The following is a 25470-nucleotide window of genomic DNA, read 5'->3' as shown; positions in this document are numbered from 1 at the left end:
AATCCAAGATACCTCTCTTTGCCCAACAGAGCAAATGTCTCATTGTCATCAATTCAGGACTGACTCCTAGCTGAGTCTCGACTAGTTTTTTGGGGGCTGTAAACTGCATGGGAAGAGATTACCCCTCTTTCTCCCTCAGAGCCACTCATCAACTTGAACTGCCAAAGAGGTGCCGTCTCGGACTCTGCAGCCAATGCTCTGTGGATTACACCTCCTGAGTGTCTTCTTGTCATGTGTTGTCGAGTTGGAATCGACTCATAGCTGACCCTTTAGCAAGTTTTCAGAGGCTGTAAATCTCACAGGAGAAGGTTGCCCATATTTCTCCCATGGAGCTGCTGGTAGATTCAAACCATGTGTCTTTGGGCCAGCAGCACAGCTCTGTATGGCTAGTCCACTGTGTTAAAGACTCGACAGCAGCAAACTGAGAGATTCTCCTTGCTTAATTAGGACTAGAAGAGAAGGGGGAACGGTACAACTTTTTCATGTCACCGATCCACGTTCTTGTAATATTTTGGATTGTCTTGTCTGTCTTCTATGTCATAGCCCTGACATTTGGAAGCATGTGGTTCGATTTTGCATCCTCTCGAACATTACAGAAAGAAAAACTTGGGGCACAGAGGACTGAGATAGCGAATTCAAGGTCCCATGGATGGTTCGCGGCACATCCTGGGCTCTAAGATGGATTCTCAGAAGAGTCCAAGTTATTGTGCCAGCCACCATTTTTAAACTGTAGGAGAAAAACACATCTTTTTGATTTATGTCACCCATAAAGACTTCCTGTTTTGCCATCCCATGATGTTTGTTACATGCTTTCTATGAGGCCATTTAAGTGACAAGCAAAAGGAATGTAATAAACAACAAAAACTAAAGTCACTTTAAAAACTAAGCTATGAGGGAACTCTGGCGGCCTAGTGGCAAGAAGCTGTGCCACAATCCCAGAGGTACATGGTACGAATCCACTAGATGCTCTACTGGAGAAGGAGGAACAATCTCCACCTGTACCAGTCAGATCCAATTTGATGGTACACACACACACACACACACACAGACACACACACACACACACACACACTACTTTAAAAAAAAACCAACAAAAAAACACCTTAAGGTATGTCAGACCCAAGCCATGGCGTTTTCAGTTGCTGCGCAGACATACCCTCGGAGAAGATTGAGGCCTTCGCCTTGTGGTATTGGTGAGGAATTCTGAACACACATACCGTGTGGGGCCTGCAGAGAGCCAACACACCTGTCTAGGATGCTCCCTCAGGCATGTGGGTGTGCTGTCAGGAGGGGCCGGTCCCTGGAGAAGGACATTCTCCTTGGAAAAGCAGAAGGTCAGTGAAAGAGAGGAAGACCTTCAAGGATGGACGGGCACAGTGGCTGCAACAATGGGCTTAAGTGCGATGGAGATGCGAGGCTGGGTCAGGGCCACATGGGGCTGCCTTCTGTTTGCATAAGGTTGATGTGAGCTGGAGCTGACCTGATGGCACCACTGCCACCAAGAATGTGATGGGGAAGCTTAGAGCAAAAGAGCGTGTGACTAGAGGGCCTGGGGGGCCCTGTTCAGGTTTAATTGCTCCCTTGAGAAATTGATGCTTAAGATGAGCCTAGAGATTGTGTAGGGATTGACCAGGTGAAGAAAGGAAAAGACAAGCATAAACTGAGGAACCAGCCAGAGCGAGGCTTTCCATGGAAGGAGAGTGTGGGCAGGATTAGCTGGTGAGGGGTTCTGTTGAAGCCAGTAAAGAGATTCCAGTACAATGTCATGTCACTAGAATGATACTGACATGGCCCTGCTCCTGTTGCCACCTGACTGCGAGATGCTACTTCTCTTCACATAGGACCCAGAAACACCAGGCCTTCCTTACCTTTGATGCGAGTGGACCCAACAGCCCCTAGAGGGCTTTCCTGGCTTTCAGCTTCCTTCTTGACCACCTGTCCTGCTGCAGTCTGCGGACAAATGGCGTCTTCCACCAAGGCCAGGAGAGAGTTGATGTCCATTGAGTTTGCTGGGTCCCAGCCTGAGGTTGGTGACGGCAACCGGAGAGCTTTAAACAGGTTGCTAACGAGTCGCCACATATCCTGCAAGTCACAGCAGGCAGGTCATGAGCATAGGCAAGGGATTCAACACCGAAGTGAGAACACATGCCCTGGTGGGTTCAAATCCCAGCTCTGCCTGCTGATACTGTACTGGATGTACCCAGCTTGTGTTTTCTCACCTCTAATTCCCCCTTCTGTGATGTGAATGAGATAATTCCAGGCAATCTTCTCAAAGCTTGGCACATAGTAGGTGCTCAAAAATGCTTAGGGGATGCCTAACTTCCAGAGGATTCCATTCTGTGTGCCTCCAGCCTGGCATATGAGGTAACTCGTGCAATTTTGTACACAGGAAATATTTGGAAAGCTCATGAGTATATTCAGTTGATGAATTTTGGCAACTGATGGTGCCAGGCACTATCCCGTACCCCTCCACACTTCTCCCCTCCCAACAGCACAGGGGGAGTGGAGGGCATACCTTCATCACTGTTTCAAAGGTCAGAAGCCCCTCTTCCATTGGCTGTGAGGAGAGGACCTGGGTGGGGACTTCCCAGCCCCATCTCTCAGTCTTCTTCTTGGTGGCCTGAGGACGGGTGTTTCGAAAGATCTGAACGATCAGGAGGTTGATGGGGAACATGAGGAGTGAGCTCTCCAGCCCGATCATCACTTCCTGCCAAGTGAACTCAATTTTGCCTGAAGAAGAAGGGGAGTATTGTCCAAGGGAGTGAGGACCACCAGAGCCAGCCCTCCCACCCTCCCAGGAAGTAACATTTGGGCACTGAGGCTCAGTGCCACCAGCTCCAGCTCAACTGGCATGAAGGGGGGGATTACCCAGGTCCATCTTTTGCTCTGCTGGGTCCTTGGGGACACCCCAGAACATAATGCTGGTCAGCATGGTGCAGAGGAGCAGGGAGAAGCAGCAGGACACCCTCTGGACACGGGTGAAGTTGCTCCGAGGAGAGCGGTTGAAGATGGAATACCAGATATGTCCATCCTGGAAGCCTGCGGAGGCCTTCAGGGAAAACAGGTGGCTGTGGGCAGAGGGACGGGCGCTTAGGGGGCTGCGAATGAGAGAGGCTGGTCTCTGTGCTTGCAGTCCTGGTGCAAGAGGAAGATTTATGGAAAACTCCTAAGACTTGTTATGTATCTCTACTATGCAGATGACACAACCCTGCTTGCTGAAACTGAGAAGGACCTCATGCACTTGCTGCAAAGGGTCAAGGAGTGCAGCCTTCAGTATGGACTGGGGCTCAATGTCAAGCAGACAAAGATTCTCACCACTGGACCAATTGGCAGCGTCAGGATGGATGACGAAGAGATTGAGATTGTTCACAGCTTCAGTTTGCTCGGCTCCACAGTCAACACTCTTGGCACCAGCAGTCAGGAAATCAAAAAGCGTATCGCAATGGGAAAGTCTGCTGTTAGGGACCTCTCTAAAGTACTCAGGAGCAACAGTGTCTCTCTGGAGACTAAGATGTGTCTGATACAGGCCATGGTCTTTGCAATTGCTTGTTATGCATCAGAGAGTTGGACAATGACTAGGGAGGACAGAAGGAGAGTAGATGCTTTTGAGCTGTGGTGCTGGAGAAGAGTACTGAATGTACCATGGACTGCCAGGAAAACAAACAGATTCATCTTGGAGAGAATTAAACCAAGCTACTCCTTGGAGGCAAGGATTCTGGGGCTTCGTCTGACATACTTTGGACATGTTGCCAGGAGGGACGGGTCCTTGGAGAGGGACATCATGCTTGGGAGGGTGGAGGGACAGCACAGGAGGGGAAGACCCTCTATGAGATGGATTGATTTGGTGACTGGGGTAATCGGGATGGGTGTGTCAGAGGCAGTGCGGTTGGCGCAGGATAGAGCAGGGTTTAGGGCTGTTGTGCATAGGGTCGCTGTGAGTCGCAAACGACTCGACGGCACATAACAACAACAACAGCAACTATAGAAGAAATAGTTGTAGAGGGATCCTGGGCACGCACAAGCTGGACTATGACTAAGGAAGGCTCCAGAGGGATTCGTGTCTTTGAATGGTGGTGCTGACAGAGAACACTGAATATTTGTTTCACGGACTGCCACAAGAAGGAACAGGTCTTTTGCCCGGGGTGGGCTGCCCTTGGCCCTCTGCCTGGGGCGAGCCGTCGTGGCCTTCTGCCCGGGGCGGGCTGTGCTTGGCCCCCGGCTCAGGGCGAACCGTCGCGGCCCTCAGGAGCAAGAAGGCAAGCAGCTGTAACCCAAGACCACCAGTAAGGTGATAAAGTGTCCTCCCTTCCCCCCTTTATATCTACACCCCTGTTCAGCATGAAGAAGCCAGAGAGTCGGCATCCAATTCCCATCAATAAGTCAGTTGGTTTAATTACTATTGGAAAATGCTTGTCATTCCTCTGTAGCATCTGGTCCCCACTGGACCCTCATCATTTCCTTTACCTGCTCCCCCCACCGACCAAACTGTGCAGCTCTGCAACTGCATCCTGGCCCATCCTCACCCTTCTGCCCCCAACCCTCACCTCCTTGTACCCCCAATATGTTTTTCCCAATAAAAAAATATTTAAAAAAAAAAACCCAAAAAAAGAAGGAACAGGTCTTGGAAGAAATACAGCTGGAATGCTCCTTAAAAGCAAGTGCAAGGATGGTGAGACTTCAGCTCTATCCTGTGGATGTGTTATCAAGAGACAAGTCCCTGGAGGAGGATGTCATGCTTGATCACGCAGAGAAGGTCTGCACAAAAAGACGATACTCAGCAAGTTGGGTTGGTCCAGTGGCTGCAGCCATACACTGAAGCATGGCAGTGGTGTGAGGACAGAGCAGCCGCCGCCGGTACTCCATTCTATGGCACACGGGACCACTGTGCACTGTAACTGACTCACAGTCCCCAGCAACAACCACTACAAAAGGGAGCATTTAGAGTTCATGCTGGAGATGCTGGATTGGAACCCCTCACTGCTCTCCCAGGAGCCATGTGACCTCAGGCACACTTCTTTGGTCTCTGTACCTCAGTTTCCTTGTCTACAAAACAGAGGCAATGATAGGACGTAATCTTCATAAACTGTTGAAAGGATTAAAAGCAAACACTCTTAGAAAATGTTTGGCACCGTAATAGACACGTGGTGGGTGTTGACTTGATGTTAGTGATTATTATCATTAGTATGTTTATAATTAGAGCACCAAGGTGTGATGGTTAAAAACTCAGACTCTGGGCTGAGACACAGCCTGAATGACTAATATTGTAAGCAGGTCTGAGAATGGCATTGCCTTTTCCTTAAGAGTTAATGTTTTTCTTTAAAAGTAGAACGTGATTTGGAGTCCCTGAAAGGACAGATAGTTACACTACTGGCTGCTAACCAAAAGGTGAAGGCTGCAGGTCCACCCAAAGGTGCCTCAGAAGAAAGCCCTGGTCATCTACTTCCTTCAAAAGTTAGCTGTGGAAAGTCTGTGGAGCCCAGTTTTCTAACACATGGGGGGCACCATGAGCCACACTTGACAGCAACTACCTTTAAATTGTCATTTAACCAGTTGTCGCTCAATACCCTGATTTTCCCAAGAGTGTTCAGAGCTGGCATTCCAGGCTGGTCAGTGCCATTGCCCTCTGGGGTTGCAAAATGCCTTGACCTTCAGTCTTGTGCAGGTGGGCTGAACTTGGAGCTGAACTCTCACATACCCACCGGCTCTCTTGTGTAGGTTGTACATAAGAGAGGCCCGCTGCAACAACTCATGGCTCCATCCACCTAACAGGTATTTGTTGAGCCTGGTGTGCACTGGACACCTGGCTTGGGAGGTGAGTGTCATGGCTCTGCCTTCAGAGAGTGCTGTCTAGTTTCCAGGCAACACAGTTTGTAGCATCTAGGTGATAACATGTGGCCCAGCACGACCTCTGAGCCATGCCCTGTGTAAAGCAGCGGAATTTCACATACATCCCATCATGGACCCCACCCAAATCCCTTGGGGACAAGGACATTAGTGACTCATTTTTGTGATGAGGATGCTGTGCCCTGGAGAGGTGGAACGGTGCAGCGAACATCATGTGGTGGATCGACGAAACGGATGGTCTCCGCAGCCTTTGTGTCCGTGTCTGGTGTCCATCTCTGCTGTCCAGGTCTCTGGTTTAGCCTTTCTCCTATGGTGGAAGAGCTGTTGATGGTGACAGCTGGGTGAGAAGTCACCTGAGGAAACACACTGGAGAGTGCCTTCCTGTCCCTGATGTGAGAACACCAGGATCGGTGGGGGACGTTTGCTCTATGGAGTATGACCCAGCCAAGAAGGAAGCCTCTGGACCCAGCACACTGCCTTGGGAGAATGTTCACTGAGAAGAATCCGCACAGTCCCAAAGCATCGACAAGGCTGTGAATCTTTGCAGACAGAAGAGGTCTTGTCTTTCTTATCACGGATGGTAGATTAGAATCACTGACCCTTCAGTTAGCAGCCTGTGGCTTAATCCACCGTGTCACCAGGTCTCTTGATCTATATAGCAAGGCACCATTTAAAAGTATGTTGTTAATAACAGCAACAGTTTTGTGTGTGTGTGTACGCCCATGCACGTTTACATCTTTTTCTGCCTGTGTGTGTCTTGAGGCAGGTGTAGAAGGCTGCACAGCAGGAAATAGGATTGGAAAGGAAGTGAAGCAAAGGGAAGTGAACGTTGATAAAACAATCCAAAAAAAGAGTTCCAGCTAGTCAGGTAGTGGAGTAACACTCAAGTCAGCCAATGTGCTGAGCTTTTAAAAACAGACCCCTCTATGACATTCACAAAGAAATAGGAAAGTGTCCCAGCTGTCACACCATGATCAGACAATTCCGTCATGAAGGACTGGGTCCCTCAAGGGGCCCAGCAGGAAACCTAGCTGATTCCTCTAATACACACAGAGTCCAGTGGGGATCCAGCAGTGAAAAGGCACTTTGATTGGGCTGAGCCTGAACTGTGACAACACCTCTCTGGGGAACAGAGAATGAATAGAGGACGTTTGCTTAAAAGAATGAAAAGAAGGTACCTGAATTGCTTTCTGTCCTGCTCCGTGGCCACTGGAAACACTTTGTCCAGGGTGCAGTCCCCAACTTCCACAGACAGCCAAGAGTTGCAGAGGAAATGCCACTTCTTACCCATTAGCAGATCATGGACCAGCACCCTGCTTACATACCTGGAGAAGGGACCCGCACAATTGAGGATAAAGTGGACACATGACTTCTTTAAACACTATAGTGGTGACACCTTTGTAGAACTGAACCCAGGAACAAAACACTCATTGTAATTCTTCATTGTTCTTGATACTCAGCAGGTGAATTTGGAAAGTTAATTCAGGAATGCAGCCAAGATATCACAAATGGGATATAGAAGGGTGTATTTTTAAACTCTCATCCCCTTGGCATGACACCAAGTCCAGGGCCAGCATCCCAGCATCCCAGCCTTAGGGGAGTATGGACAGGCCTCACACACTGCTTGTTCTGTCCCAGGCCACTGCCGTAAAGCGAACATTGCAATAAAACATCTCACCCAATTTTGATCATTTGTTTTCTAACACACAGAAAACGCTGCATGATGGCAGCGTTTGGAGCATTGTAAGAATGACCAGAGTGTGACACAGAGGCAGGGAGTGGGCACGTGCTGTTCGGAATGTGGCACTGATGGGCTTCGTTCATACAGAACTGCACTTGATTGGATCTTCAGTGTGTGAAAAACGTAGTCTCTGTGAAGCATGTGAACTACTGTGAAACGGGGTGTGCCTGTGTGGCCAGCTTGTCTAACCTGGCTGTGCCCAGGAAGAGATATGCATTTTGCACTCCTGACCCCGTGACCCTCAGCCAAGCAGTGTTAGGTGTCACCGCAGGGGCCCATCGTCACAGCAGCCCCATGAGGGAAGGAGGCTCTGCCTGCTCCTGCACCATCCTCACGACCCCTGCTGTGCGTGAGCTGCTGCAAACACTGTCAGCCCAGCTCCTCGAGGGATTTCCAGTATTTTCACTGACCCTCTCTCTACTTTCCCAAGTATGATACCCTGCATAGGGACTGCTCCCTCCTGCTTATCTGGAGAACATGGTCTCTCCTGATGGTGGAACTTGGTAATTCAACCATAGAAAGGCATGATTTAGTGATAACGATGACCCTTGAAAACATTGTACTGAGTGGCAGCAGCCTGGGGGCAGAGCCCAGGAATCGGAGCTTCCCTAAAGCCGTTCACCTGGTGCTAGTGGACAGTTAGCCAGCGGACCAGTGGCCTCGGTCACTAGTCCAGCCTCAGATAGGATGAGACAGAGTCTTTGCTGTAACCTACCCAGCTGTGTGACCTTGAACGAGTCATTTAGTTCCCTGAATTTAGATTTTCTCATATAAAAGGAGAATGACAGTACTTGTAGCTGATGGTCCTTGTGAGGAGATGTGCAGAGGCCTTAGTCTGTGTTTGAAGCAGCAGCTGTTCTCATCTGCTGGAGGGTCTCCCACTGCTAATTCATGTCCTCTATCAGTCAGGGCTTGTCCTCAGAGTAAATCTATCCCTGCTTTTACCAGTGGCCCTCGAGGTGGCTCTGCCTCATGGCACCCCCAGCGTGTTAGAGAAGAACGCTGCTCTGTAGTGCTGTGAGGGGCTGATTTTTTTTTTAAGTGGCCTTATTTCCCACAATGTTCTGGGTGGACTCACACCCCAAGCTTTCTGTTGGTGGATGAGCATGTTGACCATTTCTATCACCCAGAGGCGCCCATCCTCCTTTACTGACGGGGAGCCTGCAGAGAGGCTGATGCTGGGAAGGTGTGCATGGTGGGGCTCTAACTTGGATTCCTCCTACCACCCATTCAGTCCATGTGCACTGTGGCTGGTGAACCGCTCAGAGATTCGGTCTCTTCTCTGAAGTGGAGATACATTGTATGTGTCTCAGAATCCTGTGAAAGATCAGTGAGCAGCAAATCGAGAATGTCAGCCCTGGGTCAGGGGGCAGTAGGTTGTCTTGAGTTACCTGCCATGACTCACCAGGATGGCTGGTTCCCTGAGTTGTCATGCCACAGCCTGAGACTCCTCAGGTCCCCCAGGGGGAACAAGGTGGAGAGCAAGAAGATATCCACTCCTCCACGCTCAAAAACTGGGGTGTCAGGGTTTGCCAGCTGGTGGGGCTCACTCTCTCCATCCAGGCCATACAGAGTGACTGTCACCTGAAACCAGAGATCAGGCAGCCAGCTCCATAGAATAATGGATATCTACTGACCCCCACGTCCATGAGTCAGCCATGGGTCTGATGGGGCCACCTACCTTAGAAGAGGTGGCTGCCCCTCGCCGGTGTCCAGTGTAGACTGTCACCAGGTAGTGGTACTGGGCAAAGGGATCATTGTCCTCTAGCACTGTGACCTTCACCTGCATAGAGGGACAGTGTTATCAGGATCACCCACCACAGGCACCCAGGTGGGAGCTGACCATCCACAGTCATTAAAGAGACAGAACAAGAATATCTATACAGCAAGGGAGGACCACTCTGTGAAATCAGAGTATCAAGTCCTAGAACATGGTAAAATTTGTGCAAGTGTGTGAGTTGTGCTATTTATTAGATATGGCCCAACGGACACGTAAATTGGAAAGGAGACTGAGACTGAAAATATTCACTGTTTGATCCGATGAGCCGTACAAACGCTGTGCACATATAATTATCATAAGATTGGTAGCCAAAGGATACCTCTGAGGGATGTGATAAGAGACGAATATGCAGATGGCTTAGCAAGAAAGGTCATACTTTCCAGTTTTCCCATCAGTGGAAGGCTTGCTGGCTTGGTTTCCAACGTTCAGTGGCCGGTTGATAGAGTGCCTGGACATGATCGAGACCTAGGCATCTTGACCCAACTTGAGACAACTCCAGAGTTCCCCATGGGGTCAGCTAGGCTATCACTGGACTATGTCACAGCACAAAACTTCCCCTGCCCGTCCTGCCCCCCTCCCTGCTTTCCATAGGCGTTGATCCCAGGGAACTCTCTGAAAACACCCCACACTCTCAGCTCCGTCTCAGGGTCCATTTCCCAGGGAACCAATCAGTCACTGAGGCACGTACAGTATTCATCTTTAATCTCATGGGTGAATCAAAGACGGCAACGTAAATGCTGAAACTCTTATTATGTTTCATACCCTATTACTATCCTGAGTTGGTGTTGGTGTATGGTGCGATGGAGCATAGGAGAGAGTGTTTGCAACAGTGAGAGCAAGTGATGAAGAGTTAGAAAGACAGAGCTTTGCAACAATGCAAATATATCCATTTATTCGTTCATTCACTCATTCACAGATACTTACTGCTGCTATGCAGCAGATATAATGAATATACTGGAAAAAAGAATTAGAACTTTACATTTCCCCCCAACAATTTGAGGAATTGTTCTGGATCTCAGGAGGTGGTTTGGGGTCACTTAATTACATTCTCTGATCTCCAGTTGTCTTTTTTCTAAGCTCATCAAGACCATACTCAGTAAAAGGTTAATTCAGCAGGATTGGGTGTTCAAGTCTACATTCCAAATGACGCGCTGACACTTGATGGGCTAATGGAAACTCACTGGCAGGTGGAGGAAAATTACTAAACGTGAAGAAGGGGCCTTAGAATATCCTGCCTGATAGGCCTCTTTGTATACCTGGGTCCTTGGACCATTGCAGATGGTTATACAGACATACCTTGGAGACGTGTAAATTCCCTTCCAGACCACCTCGATAGAATCAATATTGCAATAAAGTGAGTCTTAAGAAGTTTTTGGTTTCCCAGAGTATATAAAAGTTTTGTTGCATTATACAGTAGGCTGTCAAGTGGGCAACATTATGAAAAGTCTGAAATATTGGAAGAATTAACCAATCATGACAGGCACAGGCAAGTAAATGCTGTTAGAAAAATGGTGCTGATAGACTTGGTAGGTGCCAGGTTGGCAGAAATCTTCAATTTATAAAAACAGCACAATATCTGGGAAGCACAATAAAGCAGAGTGTAGTCAAATGAGATCTGCCTGTTCTAACAGTGTGCTTTACGAGGTGAACCATAAACCACACTGTATCAGTTTGATCTCTGTAGGGAGCCTTGGGGGATAAGTAGCTAAGGACAGTCAGAATATTGTCTTCATTCTATGTCACTGACCTCCAATAAACCCTGGTCACCAGTGCTTGGGTGAGCTTCCTTGCTTGGTAGTACTCTGTATGTGCTATCACACAGTGTTGGATAATGAGTCCTCTTGTGACTGTGTTGGGAAAGGACAATGGAGAGCTCTTGCCTGGTCTCCTCTGGACTCAGTCCCATGTGCCTTTTTCCTTTGCCAATTTCAATCTGTGTCCATTGGTGGCAATACATAGTAACGGCGAGTATAGCCGCATTTCTGAGTTTGGTGTGTCCTTCCAATAAATCACCACACTTGAAAGTAGATTATCTTGGGAACAATTAACACAGATACTGTCCTTATAGGACAGCTGTGAGCACTAATGGAATAATGCCTGGAATGTAGTTAAGTCTTCAAACAATGGTGGACAATTTGATTAAAGGTGATAGAGAATCCTTTTTGTCTTGCAAATACAGAGGCTGTTTGCCTGCCTAAGACTTCTTCAGTAGTCAAGGACTGAACTAGCGACTCACCTCTTCCCTCCCTATCTGGTCTCCATCCTGGACTCATTGTGGGACACCCTGGAACTCATCCTGAGACACCCTGAAACTCCTAGAAGGCGACATCCTTGCTTCTCCCTCCCGTGTGTGGGGACCCTCATGAACTCACCTTGGCCTGATCCTGAGCGTCCTTCTTCCTCGCCCAGATCACCACCAGCACGTAGACCACGCAAAGGCAGCCCACTGTAGTCACCACCACAGGGTTGTTCTCGAAGGTGGCAAAGAGCTGGGCAGTCTGGTGGACGTCGACAGCATTGGGCATCACCAGGAATGTGCTTCCAAAGAAGGTGAGGTGGTTGCACAGGCAGTGGGTCTGGGAGGGGGTGGTCTGTGGCCCCACCTGCAATACCCAGAGAGGTTCGGGGTGAGAACACTGAGCATGCCCCCTGGCATGAGCCCAAGGGAGAAGAATGACAATGATTTCTCTTTGAAGGATGGACATAACTCTGAGTCATGGGGGTGAGCAGGTAGCTGTAACACCAGACGCAAGACCCAGAGCCTTGGGGCGCTCTGGTGGCCTAGTGGCAAGGAGCTGCAACTACAATCCCAGTGGCTCACGGTTCGAATCCACCAGATGCTCTGCCGGGAAAAGGAGGGACAATCTCCTCCTGTACCAGTCAGATCTGATTTGACGGTACACTCACACACACACACACACACACACACACACACAAAAAGACCCAGAGCCTTATTCTATTGAAAAATTGAGTTAAAGATCAGAGAACATTATTACAAGCATCTTTGTGCCTCTATCTCCAATGAACAGCCCTATCCATTTTATCAATGCGCAGTGTCTTCTTAGAGCAGAAACCTTGCAGGTCAAGGTGAAGTCCCCTTTGTCTCCCTACTCTCCATAAGCAACCATTCTAAAAATAAGTAGTGTTTCCTACCAGTACCTTCATTCCACCGTGAGGCTCATTCATCTAAAGAATATTTGTTAAATGCTAATTACTTCCCAGGCAATGGGCCAGGTAATGAGTGAAACACTTCCAAAGAACCCTTCAAGTTCTAGGAGGATGAGGATGGTTGATCTCTCTGTACTGAAAAGACAAGAGTCTGGGGGTCCCGAAGGAAGAAGTAGGAGAGACACATGTAAACCCCAAGATGTCATCTCACTGTTTGGAAGGTATTCCCTATATTCCCTAGACTTAACTCTTTGTATCTAGGTGAGGCAGCCTCTTGTCCTGGACATGTAATTTGAAGGGCTCTACCCCAGCCCTTCCCTAGCTGTACTCCTCTATACAGGATGGGGAATCATGGGGCCAAGGCCAACCTGGAGTTCCTAGCACCCAACTCTATCCCTAAATTTTGGGTCCCAGGAAGCTCACTGGCTTCATCTTTGTCCCAGTCCTGGGACTCCCAGTTCTATACCATGTTTTGATATCTTGGACTTAAGAATTCAATGAACCCAGAATTCTGTGCTCCTAAGACTTGCACAATATGCCCGTCCAGTTCATTCTTTCAAAGTAGGCTGTCCCCTTGGTATGACGGGGGCAAGAAGAGGCTATGGGAAAGTGTAGGTTCATGTGTAGAGGGGCCACATGATGTGGGACAGTGAAGCTGGGAGAAGGAAGAGACAGGGATGGGTCAGGTGGGACACACTTCCTGGTCCTCTCGTGTCACACCCTCTCGTGTCACAACCCTTGCGATCAGGATGGACTTTCCTGGAAGCCCTCAGTCAGATTGCTAACACTGTCCATCCCCCACTTCACTGCCGTGTGGTGGACAGAACAGATGTAACTCTACCACATCATTCAGCACCACCTTTTCATTCCCGGGCTCACCAAGAAGTGGTGAGGAGAAGGACACATGCATCTGGAAAGTTCTCTGCACAAACACCTGGTGGGAAAAGTTCCCACAGCCCAAAGCTGTCCCAAGAGTAACTGGCCTTTGTCCCCAAACAAGCTACCCTGCACAAGGCCTGTCCATGGGGGCATGGTGCCAACGTCAATGTTCACTCATGAACTTCCTGTAACTCTTAGCTCTGGGTTTGCTCCATTGTTTTTCTCCTCGCTTCTTCCCTGGCTTGGCCAGAGTTTGGCACAAAGCTGTGGAACTTACCTGGACACACCTCAAATGGATGGGGCTCAGTTCAGAGAAGAAACTCAGGCAGATGCCAGGGTAAGACATTCTCGGAGCTGGGCGCCGGGGAGCAGGCCTGCCTCACTGCTAATGTCTCTGTTCACCTGGACTTTCACAGAGCCTGGTGTGGTGGATTTCCCACCCGTCTCCAGCGGGAAGATCCCTCTGGACACCAGAAATTCACCAGTGGGAAGGAACCCTCATGATGCTTGCTCCTGTAATATCTTCTGAGAAAATATATACCAGAAATATGCCTCTCAAGCCTCTTGCTGTAATTTTGTCCTTACCCTTTGGTCAGAGTCTGTACCATGGAGCTGGAAATATCCTTTAACTATTTAGAGACCCACAGAGGATGTTCCATCCAAACATGATGGTCCCATTTACTTATCTGTCAGTGACCTCTATACCTACACCTTTCTCTAACTCTGCCTGAATGCCATCGCCAGTGGAGAAGATTACTGAGAAGATCTGATGAGACTGTGCAAGGGAAGAGTGGAACACAGCCTGGCCCCTGACACATGGCAGAACGCTTACCCAGGAGTCACTGCCTTGAAAATGGCAGTCCACGTCCCTGGGCATTCCAGAGTCCCCAGGCCTCCACATCAGTTTTCCCAGCGGAGACCACAGACACTGTTCTTCCCTCGGGCTCACAGGGGCCCAGGGGGTGTAGATTAAACCCTCCCACATGCAAATAGAAGATTACCACCCTGTCCAGTGCAGGGCGAAGATGGACAGTCTCCTCCCATAAAGATTTACAGCCTCAGAAACCCAGTGGAGGCTCATCATGGGTCAGAATCAGCTCAGTGACAGTGGGCTTGGGGATTTGTTTTATTTGTTCTGGTTCTTTGAAGAAGCATTGGTGGTAGGGTAATTAATTTGTCTGCTAACTGAAAGGTTAGTGGTTTGAACCCACTAGCAGCTCCATGGCAGAAAGTAGTCTGCTTCTGTAGAAATTTATGACCTTATGAACCCTGTGGGGCTGTTCTCCTGTGTCCTGTAGGGCAGCGATGAGTTGGAAACGCAGTGGCAGTAGGTTTGGATTTGTGGGGTTGGGGGACAGGGGAAATAGTGCTATGGGTGCTCTGAGAGCTCATGGCAGGGATCCTGGCCTGGTGGGAAGAGAACAGGTAAGAAGAGGAAGTGACCCTTGAGGGAAGAGCTGAAGGGGCCTTAGCTAGGCAGGTGGGGAAGGTGCATCCCAGACAAGGAACAGCATGTGCAAAGGCCCTGCGGAGGGGCCAGTGTGGTGAAGCAGAGGCACCAAAAAGACCCCTCAGAAATCCGGTCACTGCCAAGTTATCAACCCTGATTGCATCAGAGAGGTCTCCAGTGGCTGTGTTTAGGGAAGTAGACCACCAGGCTTTTCCTCCAGGGAGCTCTGGGTGGGTTTGAACTTCCAACTTTTCAGTGTTCACACAAGTGCACTAACCATATGCACTATCTCAAGACCCACGTCACCCCAGTGACCCTGAATGAGCTGCATACAACAGCCAAGCTGTCCTGGTGCTTCCTTGATGCCATCCTCACCTGGCACCCTGAGCTGTCCCACATCTCCTGGGCCTCATCCCAGAACACACAGTGGGACAGGAAGGTGGTAATGCCAACAGTGAGGTTTTTGCCGGCAGCCAGCTCCAGGTCACAGACCACAATCAGGTAGTAGACACCTTCCCCAAAAGGCAGGTCCTTGGGGTTCAGGATCCACGTGGATACACCATCTGCAGGAAAGGTGGCTTCAGGTCAGCTCGAAGCTTTGTCAAGGGGGGCACTGGTAGGTTGGGGAAAGGGTAATGGAGGATTCCTAGCAGAGAAGCAGACCCCATGTCTCCTCAAATCCTAGGACTGCCCTCTTCTCTGGACCCCCAAGACAATGAGTGTAGAGTCACTTCTGGGTCAGCGTTCAGGTCGGTTGACTCTCTCTAGCTCTGGCTGTGTGACCTTAGATCGGTTACTCCACCTCTCTGTCCTTCTCTGCAAAGTGGACATTCTGGTAGCCGCCACCTCAGAGATTGGTAGCCGCCACCTCAGAGATTGTCCTGAATATTAACGGCCTTGGTTCCGTAAGGCGGTTTCTGGCTTCTTCACATACAAAAAACCCAACTCAGCCCACTGTCCCTGAGTCACTTCCTGCTCAGGATGACCCTCCATTGGGTCCTCAGGGCTGTAATCATTATAGGGGGAGGCTGTCCATATGTCATGGGCTCGCTCAACACATAACACCCTGCGCCACCGAGACACCTTTCATGACTCATTGTAAGTTAATGACACATTAGCAAGAAAAACAAGTCACTGAGTGGGGCATGTAGTTTTCCCTTTGTTTCTTCCTTGTGGCTTCTGATTGTCAGATAATGAGCTGATGACATCCAGAAGCAGCTCGAGAGGCTGCCGGGGGTAACAGGACCTACCTGGATCAGCTGGGAAGTACGCTTTGGCATCGTAGCTGGTCTCGTTAGGGTGGTAACCATAGCCCAGGCTGAGTGTGAGTGGGACTCTGGGTCTCCAGTGCAGGTGTATCCCTAAAGCTGCCTCCCCTGAAGTCAGGTTCACCTGCAAAGCCTCAGAGCTGCTCAGGTTCAACACAGTCGGCTCACTGTGTTCCGATCGCCGCGGAAGCAGGATCTGCCATGAGAAAGTCAGTCAGGGCTATGGGGAAGGATATGCAGGGAGCAGCAGGGCTGCTCTGTGCAGCTGTGAAGGTTTTGCACCGATAAGGGTCAGCCTTGGGGGAACTGAAATCCATCCTGCCCTTTGCTCAATGTATGATGTCCCTATTGTCCCAATTAGTGCCTCAAACAGCACACACTTATTAGCTCACAATTCTGGAATGCAAAAGCTCAAAGTTAGCTTTATGGAGTTAAATCAAGATGTCCACAGGGCTGGTTGCTTTTCGTGGGTCTGGGGGAGTATTCGTTTCCTGACCTTTGCCAGCCTCCACGGGTCCCTGCCTCATGTCCAGTTCCTCACATCTTTCCCATCTCTGGCTTCCATCATAATTGCCACAGTAGCCAAGTCCCCCTCTGTTTCCTTGCTATAAAGACCCTTGTGATTACCTCATCCCTTTGGCTAACCCCAAACAAGCTCCCACCTGGAGGTCTTTTATTTATTCACATCCACACGTCCCCTGTTGCTGTGTCAGGCAGCAGCATCCCGGGTTCTGGACTTCTCTCTCCGACAGTCATGAGTTGAAATTGACTCAAGACAGTGTCTTTAGGTTTTCTGCTTTTGCTTGAACAAGTTCCTAGCTCAACTGCTAACCTAAGTATTGTAGGTTCAGAGTCACTCACCAGAACTGTGGAAGAAAAGACCTGATGTTCTTTTCCTGTTTAGATTAACAGCTACAAAACCATTATGGAGCAGCTCTCCTCTGTTACACATAGTCAGATGGCAACTAACAGCAGCATTGCTGCACCAGGTTCCTCTCAGTACACACAGTTAAGACACTTGGTCATTAACACAAAGGTGGTGGATTTTAGTCCAATCCTCATCGACTTATGAAAAGTTAGCCATGAAAACCCCACGGAGCGCAATTCTACTGTGACACACAGGGCATTTCCTTGAGTTAGAACTGACTCAATGGCACCTGATCCAAGCTGTTTGGAGCAGGGTTTTCATCTGCTTCCTATGCATCTGAAGGGCGGACAGTGATGAAGGAGGACAGAAGAATCAGTGCCTTTGAGTTGTGTTGGGTAAGAATACTGAGTATTTCACAGGCTGCCAAAAGAACTTTCAAACATTCCTTGCAGACTGTGCAGTCAGGGTGCTTCTTGGAGGTAAGGATGGTGAAGCTTCAGCACACATACCTTGGGCATGTTGCTAGGAAGGACAAGTTGTGGAAAAGGACATTGTGAAGAGAGACAACACAGTGATGGTAACAGCAGGTCCAAGAGGTGGTGCGGCTGGCACAGGATAGGGCAAGGTTCAGACCTGTGGCTCATAGGGTTGCTGTGAGCCATAGCTGACCCAATGACGTGTGACACCACCACCAGTGGCAACTGGACCGGTAGCATTCTATGGGACGTTGGAGCCCTGATGTGGTAGTGCCTTCTGTGCTGAGCTGCTAACCAAAAGGTCAGTAACTGACCACCGGTTACTCCATGGGGGGAGGAGGAAACAGTCTCTTTCTATGAAGATTTATGACCTGGCATTGGGGTGGGGGTAAGACTGAGAAAAACTGGATGAAATATGCTTACGGCATTGAAGTCTATTGGGGAGAGAATAGTCTAAAAGTATTATATTTTAGGGCATTATTTTTATCGTAGGAGTATGCAATGAGGGTTGCAGAGTGGATTATATTTGGGGGTAGGGGGTGGGGTTTGGGGAGGTGCGGGGGGATTGTGTATCAATGAGGGAGTTTTTCTTCTGCTTTTCAAGGAGAGGAACAAACGGGGGGGGCGGGGGGGGTTGTGCGGGAAGAAGGGTGCAACAATGAATGAATGGAATCCCAAAAATCTCTGTAGATGTTCATGGAAATGAAAAATAAACAAACTAAATTATCAAAAAACCCAAAGCTCAATAGGAGGTCACCAGGCATCAAAGTACACTAGACAGCAGGACTTTGGGTCCAGTTTTTATGCATTGTAGCCATGGAAATATGTCACCCAGCTCTCCCCCTTCAAGGAAGGACTCACTGTCCAGCATGGGAGTTGTGGTCAGCAGGCAGGCTTCAGGGTCTGCCTCAACTAAGAGACCCACCTTGCTGAAGGGCTCATCTTTCCCAGAACAGCCAGACTGGGTGAGGGTAAAGATACGAAGAGCCCAATGTGTGGACTGCTGTGGGACACTCCAATGGACAGCTTACGTTCCATAGCTCCCGTCCAGGTTGTCGGAGGCGTGGCCAGGCCTGCACTGCAGCCCGATTCTCCCTCTGCCTGCTCAGTCCCCCTTCCTTTCCACATTCATGCCAGGTTCTGATTCCCAGCATGTGTCTGTGCCCCAAACTATCTCTTAGCATCTGCTTCCAAGAACTCAGCCTCAGCCACTGTCCCCGTCGCAACCACAGGCATTAGACTCTGCTCCAGAGAATCCAGCCCCAAACATCATCCCTGCAGTAACCACACAACCCTCTTGCTAAGTGAGCCGGGTGCTCACCAATAGGCAATTATGTTTGGTCCTCAAACTTTTTATAAGTGATGTTACATTGTTGTTGTTGTTGTTGTTGATTGCCTTCTAGTTGAGCACGACTCATTGTGACCCTGTGAACAAAAGGCTTGAAGCCCCTCTACTATTGACATTTATCAAAGTTCATAGGTTTTCCAGATGCATGTTATTTGGGAAGTGGATGCCACTCCCTGTTTTTTGTTTTTTGTTTTTTTTAATTTTGTGTACGTGTACCGTCAAATCAGATCTGACTGGTACAGGAGGATATTGCGCCTCCTTCTCTGGCAGAGCGTCTGGTGGATTCGAACCGTGTTCCTCTGGGACTGCAGTTCAGTTTCTTGCCACTAGGCCACCAGAGCTCCCCTCCACTCCCTGTTTTAATTACTTATTTCAAATGACAGTATTACTGTAACAAAAAGAATAGTTTGCATGAGAAAACTTAGGCTAAATGCTTTGAGAAAACTCAATAAATTGCTAAAATATTAATTAGTCATTAGAAAACTGTAGAACATGAGTATGAGGGTGAATCATAAAAATCTTCAAGGAATGTGAACTCTCAGTGCACTGTGGCATTTTAGGTTGTTTACAATCTTTGGGAGCGGGTGTTTGTGTGTGTGTGTGAGATTTGAGTGAAACTACAGATCAGATTGATTTTCTATTCCTCTATTCATGCACATCTTGTTTTATGACTTACTGTCAATGCCCATAATGCAATCAAACTTTCCCTGTTTTGTCCCTGTAATACTCAATTCTGTTAAGTTTTCTTTGTTAATCCTTTCTGCCTTCTGTGCTTTATCCTTGAAGGTTTTTTCTTAACATTACAGAAAATCCAAGTGGGCATTACAGAAAATCTAAGTAGAGGCTTCACCATGGGAGTGGCTTAAACAAAGAAGATGGCTAAATCTCAATAAACAGATTTTTAAAATCTTCTTTGCTGTGTATCCAAAGATTGGCTAATGAATATGTGTTTTTATGTTTTAAGTGAAGGTGTCTAAGTAGGGTAAGGGTAATTTTTTTAAAAGCGTACTTTTTTTTGTTGTTGTTACTGAGAACATGTACAGCAAAGACATAGACCAGTTCCAATTTCCACACGTCCAGTTCAGTGATGGGGGTTCCATTCTTTAAGAGGTGCGGCCGTTCTCATCTCCCCTTCTCAGCGATCCCTCTCCCAGGAACAGACACTCACCTCCTCCTGAGTTGGCTGTCTTACTTTTTTTCCTCTGCTGTTGCTGTGTAACTCCATCAACTCATTGCCATCAAGTTGGCATGCACTCACAGCTGACCCTGCAGCAGGTTTTCAGAGGCTGTATACTGCACGGGAGGAGACTGCTCATCATTCTTCCAAGGAACAGTTGGTGGATTCGAACCATGGGCCTTTGGCTTGGTGATACATCTCCCTACCCACTAGACCACCAGAGCTCATATCCTATAAAGCTAGTTCTCAAGAGTACATACATACACTTACATGCATAAGACAGCATTTTTCACTAGTTAACCTATTATCTGCGTTTAGAAGCTCTGATGGTGTAATGCGTAGGAAGCTGTGCTCTTTACCCAAAGGCAGCACTTCTCTTGGTGGTTTGGATCCATCAGTGGCTCCATGAGAGAAAGATGGGTCTTCTCCAGAGTGATTTACAGCCTCAGCAGCCCAGTCATGGGTTAGCTGTAGGTTGGTTCCGCCTCAGTGACAGTGAGGGAACGAGAGATTCTTTGCTTTTAAGAAAACAAAAGGGAATGTGTTTGGTTTAAGGTTTAGGGGTTGTCTTTTGAGGAAGAGGATGTAAAGAGTAAATTTTTTGATGTTTCCCTTCTTTATCCATTTTTGTACAACCAATCAATTCTTAATCCCAACAGAGCTGAAGACAGAAGAAGCCCCTTTCTGACTCCTGAGAACACGCCAACTTCTACCTGGATGATGCTGTCCTGCAGATCCTTTACAGGTATGAGCTGTCCACTTGGGCTGGTCAGAGAGAGGCCGCCAATAGTCCCGCTGACATTGAAGCCACTGCAGACTGGGAAGGGGGTCCTTGGGAAGCTCATCATCTGAAACCAAGAGCAGGGAGTGTTAGAAAGACTCCAGTATGAACAGGAAGTGTTCCCAGGAGAGGGTGCAGGAGCCGCCCCTGGCCTTTGCTGAGGGCACCCATGGAGCAGCTTCTGGTTCCCATACATGTGTCTGTCTTCCAGGGCTACAGCCTTGCAGAGCTGGGCTTCAGTGATCCAAGGGAGACTTGCCTTGACTAAGCAATTACTGGAAGGTGGAGCAGACGAGGCTCTTCTGCACAGCAGAACCAGCAAGCCTCTAAGAGAGAGATACTTCTCTGCTTTCACTAGGACCAGAGAGGGACCAGCCAATAAGCCCACATCCAGGCATGGAAAAGCATAAATTGCTGCAGCCTTGCATTTACCTTTTCCCAGTGTGGAACCAAACCTAAAAAGCTTCTTTTCCAATAAACAGACCAAAGAAGGCTGTTCTGGGGAAACGTTTCAGCAGAGTGAGAAATTGGATTTGAGAGCCAGAGGCATGGGCTTGACTATCAGTTCTCCACTCATTAGAGGCTTTGGGTTAATCACTGAACTTGTCTGTGCCCTAGTGACTCATCTGTAAAATGGGCATAACGACACAGTAATCAACAGGGCTGTGAGCAGCTATCTGTGAAAGTGCTTTGCAAACTGTGAAGGGCCCTTCTTGAGGTTATGGGGACCATTACCCGGATGTCCACGGGCTCGGAGCGGTTAGCTAGCGAGTGGAGGGAAGAGACAGCAGGCAGAGTGAAGGACGCAGAGTTGGCAGCGGCGATGAGCATCGAGGGGCCTTGCCAACCCCGTGGCGGTAACCTGGCCACATGGTGAGAACAGAAATGCCAGGAGAGAAAGGAGGGAGTTACTGTTAGAGGAATGTCCTCACCCCACTCTTCTCCAGGGGACCCCAGCTTTGCCAGCAGGGGAGTCTGCTCTGTGTTGATCCTGTGGATAATTATGCGTATTTGCATCCATACCAAAATCACTACTGTCCAGCAGTCTTGACTGCCCTTTGAACTTGCCCTCTTTGCTTCCATTGGGTTTCTAATTTCTTAGCTCTGGTCAGCTTCAGGCTGTAGCTTTGTGACACTGCCCCTGGGACCTAGAAGAGCACCCCTAGCAAGAAGGACTGGGAGATGGCTCTTGGTGCAGGGACTGTGGGGCACTGCCCAGGACGCCTGCAGCATCGTCCAGAACCTGCTTCTCAGGCCGAGCAGTGCAGAGTGGAGGGCGACTGCAGATGCTGGGTGCAAACCCAGTGAGAGCAGGAGACACTCTGTGGTGAGACTCCCAGACTGATTCTACCTTCACCCCCACAGGTCTGCAGTCAGTGGGGTGGCAGACACATGGGGGCTGGTTAAAGGCAAGGCTGTCCCTTGTCTGCCAGCTCCAGCATGACTCACATCTCAGGTGCTCTGACAGTGGGCTCGGCACTCAGTGCTTCCTCTCCTGCTTTGTGCAAAGAGCCGGCTCAAAAGCCTTCTTTTCTTTCCCCCCCTTTTTTCATTTTATTATTTTTTGTGTGTGCACCATTAAATCGGATCTGACTGATAGAGGAGGGATTGTCCCTCCTTCTCCAGCAGAGCATCTGGTTGATTTGAACTGTGCACCTCTGGGATTGTAATGCAGCTTCCTGCCACCAGGCCACCAGGCCACCAGAGCTCCCTATCAAGAGCCTTCTTTAAGTGAAAAGCCCTTTCCAATGTCAGGTCTCATGCCTTCCCCAGCCCCAGGCCTGCCTCCTGGGCTGTGCTCTTAGCAAAGGGGCAGGTGTGTGCAATGTATGCAATCTGGGAACAAGTTTTCTCGGGGACCTGAGATGTTGCCCCGTTACCTGTTTGTATACACAGAGATGGAGGGAGTGGCCAGTGTGGCAGGCAGACTCCCTGGCAAGGTCCCCAGCAAGAGGGCCCTCTGCACGCACTCCACAACCTGGAGGAGTGTTGACACTGTGGTGGCCTGGAAGAGGAAACCGGACAATGTTACCGTGGACCCATGTCCCCATGACACCCTTTGTGGCTGTCCCCAGGCTAGTTAGGCACCTACTGCGGGGACCAGGAAGAACAGGGTATGAGACCGGAAGACAGTGACAGACATTGTGATTGCACCATTCTGGTGATGAGAGCCAGCCCCCAGGAAGAGTCTAGACACTGACTATGGGCCCTTCTGATCCTCATGGCGACTCAGTGAGGTGGGTCCTCGCACTCCACGTCTAAAGGACATCAAGGTGCAGAGAGGATGAGTGACTTACAGAGGTAGTATGCTGACTGGGGAAGAGCCACGATCTTAAGTCATCCGGCTCCAGACTGTGTATGCTGCCTTTCCATCTGTCCCAGCACCCCCCCACCCCCGCCAGGGATTACCCTGAGTCATGAAAAGCCTGAAGTAAAGACATTTTGCAGGGTCACCTGCATCCTGGCCAGGTCACCCACCTGGCTGCTGTTAGCTTCTGTGGATTTGTGTGGCCTGTTGCTCAGGGAAGCCTCCAACACGCTGCCCACAGCTTGAAACAGGTCCCAGGTGGCTGCCCGGCGCCTTTGGTCCTGAGGACGGGTCCTGGCGCTCGCTGCCAGCAGAGCCTTGCTGGCCTTCTGGAGAGCCTGGCTGGCTTCCCACTGGGCTCCCCAAAGAGGAGGAAGCACATGTGAGGTCTTACCCAGGACAGACTATCCCCTATACCATTTGAGGGGCAATGACTGCAGTAATGGGAAGAGTAAGCCCCGGGGAGAGCTGTGCATAGCTGTCATGTAAGCCACCTCCTTCCTCTCTACAAGGCTCCAAGTTTCTTAAGGGGAGAAGCTAGGACTGATCTGCCATTGAATCCTTCCCAGAGTGCTTTGCGAGTTTGTAGTATATACTCAGTAATATTTGGTGAATTAGGTGGTGGATGTATGGCAGATAGATTGATGGTTGGGTGGATAGATTGAGAAATGGATGGATGATGAGTGGGTGGGTATGTGGAGGATGATTGGATCAGTGACGGCTGGATAGACAATGGGTGGATGTAGAGAGACGGACAACATTTATTTTATTTTTGTAATTATATAACACTAAATATTTGTGTATTATTTTAAAATATCTAGTCACCTCAGTAATCTGAAAGTTCTGTGAGGCCAAAGACTGTGTCTGTGGGCTCAACAATAATCCTCAGTGACTAGCACAGGATCTGGGACATCTTGGTGAGCTGATTACGAAGATAGGTGACCACACCCAGAGTACAGGACATAGAAGAGGGCACCTTCCCGCTCTTGGTCCCATGCAGGACCCTGAGGAAGAAGGTGGCAGAGGTCTTGCAAGCTCCAGGAAAGCCTGCTGACCCCTTGCGCACATTCCAGGGCGCTGTCACTCTTTCGTTCATGGAGGCACATATAGCTCTAGGTGAACAATCTCACCTGGGCCCCAGGTGTGAGCTCCTCGCTGCCGTAGGTCACCTCTCTCAGCACCTCAGCCAGCCTCTGCACAGGCTGCATCTCCTCCTGGGGGACAGCGATGGCAGCCAGAGACCCCAGCACACGCTCTCGGATCTTGGCACAGTGGAGGGGTGGAGAGGAGAGGAGATGTCATTTCAGAAAGACATGTGATCCGTGCAAGTGACCCAAAACTCCATTTGCCTCATGACGTGTGAGGGACAGCTTTGTGTCTCAAAGATGTTCACGTCCCCGCCCTCAACACCTGCGACCATGTGGCCTCACATGGCCAAAGGGGCTTTGCAGAGGTGATTACGTTAGGGATCCTGAGATGGGGAGATGATCCCCTGGACCCTACATGCATCCTTGTGGAGGAGGTGGGACACCTAGTCAAACAGAGGCTCGAGAGGTTCAGAGATGCTCAGCTGCTGCCTTTGACAACAGAGGAAGGAGCCGTGGATCAAGGGATGCAGCCCCCGTGAGGAGCTGGGGAAGACCGGGGATGGATTTTCCTCTAGAGCCTCTGGGAAGACCACAGCCCAGTGGTCACCTGAGCTTTAGCCGGCAGCATCTGTGTGGACTGCTGATCTTGGCAATGAGATGATTCATGTGTGACATTATAGATCTCCTAGGGAGTACAGAGCTTTGCTGCCAACCCAAAGACAAGCAGTTCAAATCCACCAGCCTCTCTGCAGGACAAAGATAGGCACTCTCCTCCGTGCAGATTATAGTCTCTGAAAACCCACTGGAGGGTCGGCTGTGAGTCAGTGCCAACTTGACTGCACACAACAACCAAGTACACCATGGCTTGTAGGGTCAACAGGAAACTAATATGGGATGTCTAGAGGTTTCTCCAAATCAAAATTATAAATGTTGACATTATTTTTAACAAAACCAAACAAACCATGTCCTGGGATGGCAGTTGTGCCTAGAATGGCATGCAGTTGAGAAATTGTCTGCTTTAGTTGGCTCAGCGTGGGCGGGAGATCTCGTTGGAGGTGTGGTGTTGCTGGATGTGTTTGGAGGAATAGGAGACAGGTTCCCTCTTCCCATCCCTTTGCCCCTGTCTTAATGTGGACCTTCTTGTCTTCTGGGTCACGTGCTTTCTAAGTCATACGTATCCAGCACTAGCAGGCAGCCAGAGGCTGGCTTGGACATCAGCAGAGGAGAACTGAGTGTAGCCTCCATGCTCCTCAATAGAACTTTCCAGATGAATGGAAATGATTTAGACTTGAGT

The 25470-nt window shown here is 49.3% G+C and overlaps 1 protein-coding gene across 1 annotated transcript in view; it reads right to left on the bottom strand.

The window, feature by feature from the left end:
* Nucleotides 1–25470, bottom strand: part of PKD1L2 (polycystic kidney disease 1-like 2) — an 82257-nt gene that overhangs the window by 25057 nt on the left and 31730 nt on the right. Inside the window, exons 17-30 of the mRNA XM_006888885.1 lie at nt 24219–24350; nt 23259–23441; nt 22661–22785; nt 21516–21642; nt 20707–20847; nt 16113–16326; nt 15238–15425; nt 11738–11968; nt 9267–9368; nt 8991–9169; nt 7023–7169; nt 2869–3068; nt 2516–2730; nt 1869–2082 (exon numbers count right to left, since the gene is read on the bottom strand). Of these exons, the coding sequence (XP_006888947.1) occupies nt 1869–2082; nt 2516–2730; nt 2869–3068; nt 7023–7169; nt 8991–9169; nt 9267–9368; nt 11738–11968; nt 15238–15425; nt 16113–16326; nt 20707–20847; nt 21516–21642; nt 22661–22785; nt 23259–23441; nt 24219–24350 (2398 nt within the window). The remainder of the gene's footprint in view (nt 1–1868; nt 2083–2515; nt 2731–2868; nt 3069–7022; nt 7170–8990; nt 9170–9266; nt 9369–11737; nt 11969–15237; nt 15426–16112; nt 16327–20706; nt 20848–21515; nt 21643–22660; nt 22786–23258; nt 23442–24218; nt 24351–25470) is intronic.

Source organism: Elephantulus edwardii, unplaced genomic scaffold, assembly GCF_000299155.1.
Source record: "Elephantulus edwardii isolate Elephantulus edwardi_28Jun2011 unplaced genomic scaffold, EleEdw1.0 scaffold00072, whole genome shotgun sequence".
Classification (NCBI taxonomy): domain Eukaryota; kingdom Metazoa; phylum Chordata; class Mammalia; order Macroscelidea; family Macroscelididae; genus Elephantulus; species Elephantulus edwardii.
The sequence above is the reverse complement of the archived record's forward strand: the minus strand, read 5'-3'. Positions and strand labels throughout refer to the sequence as shown.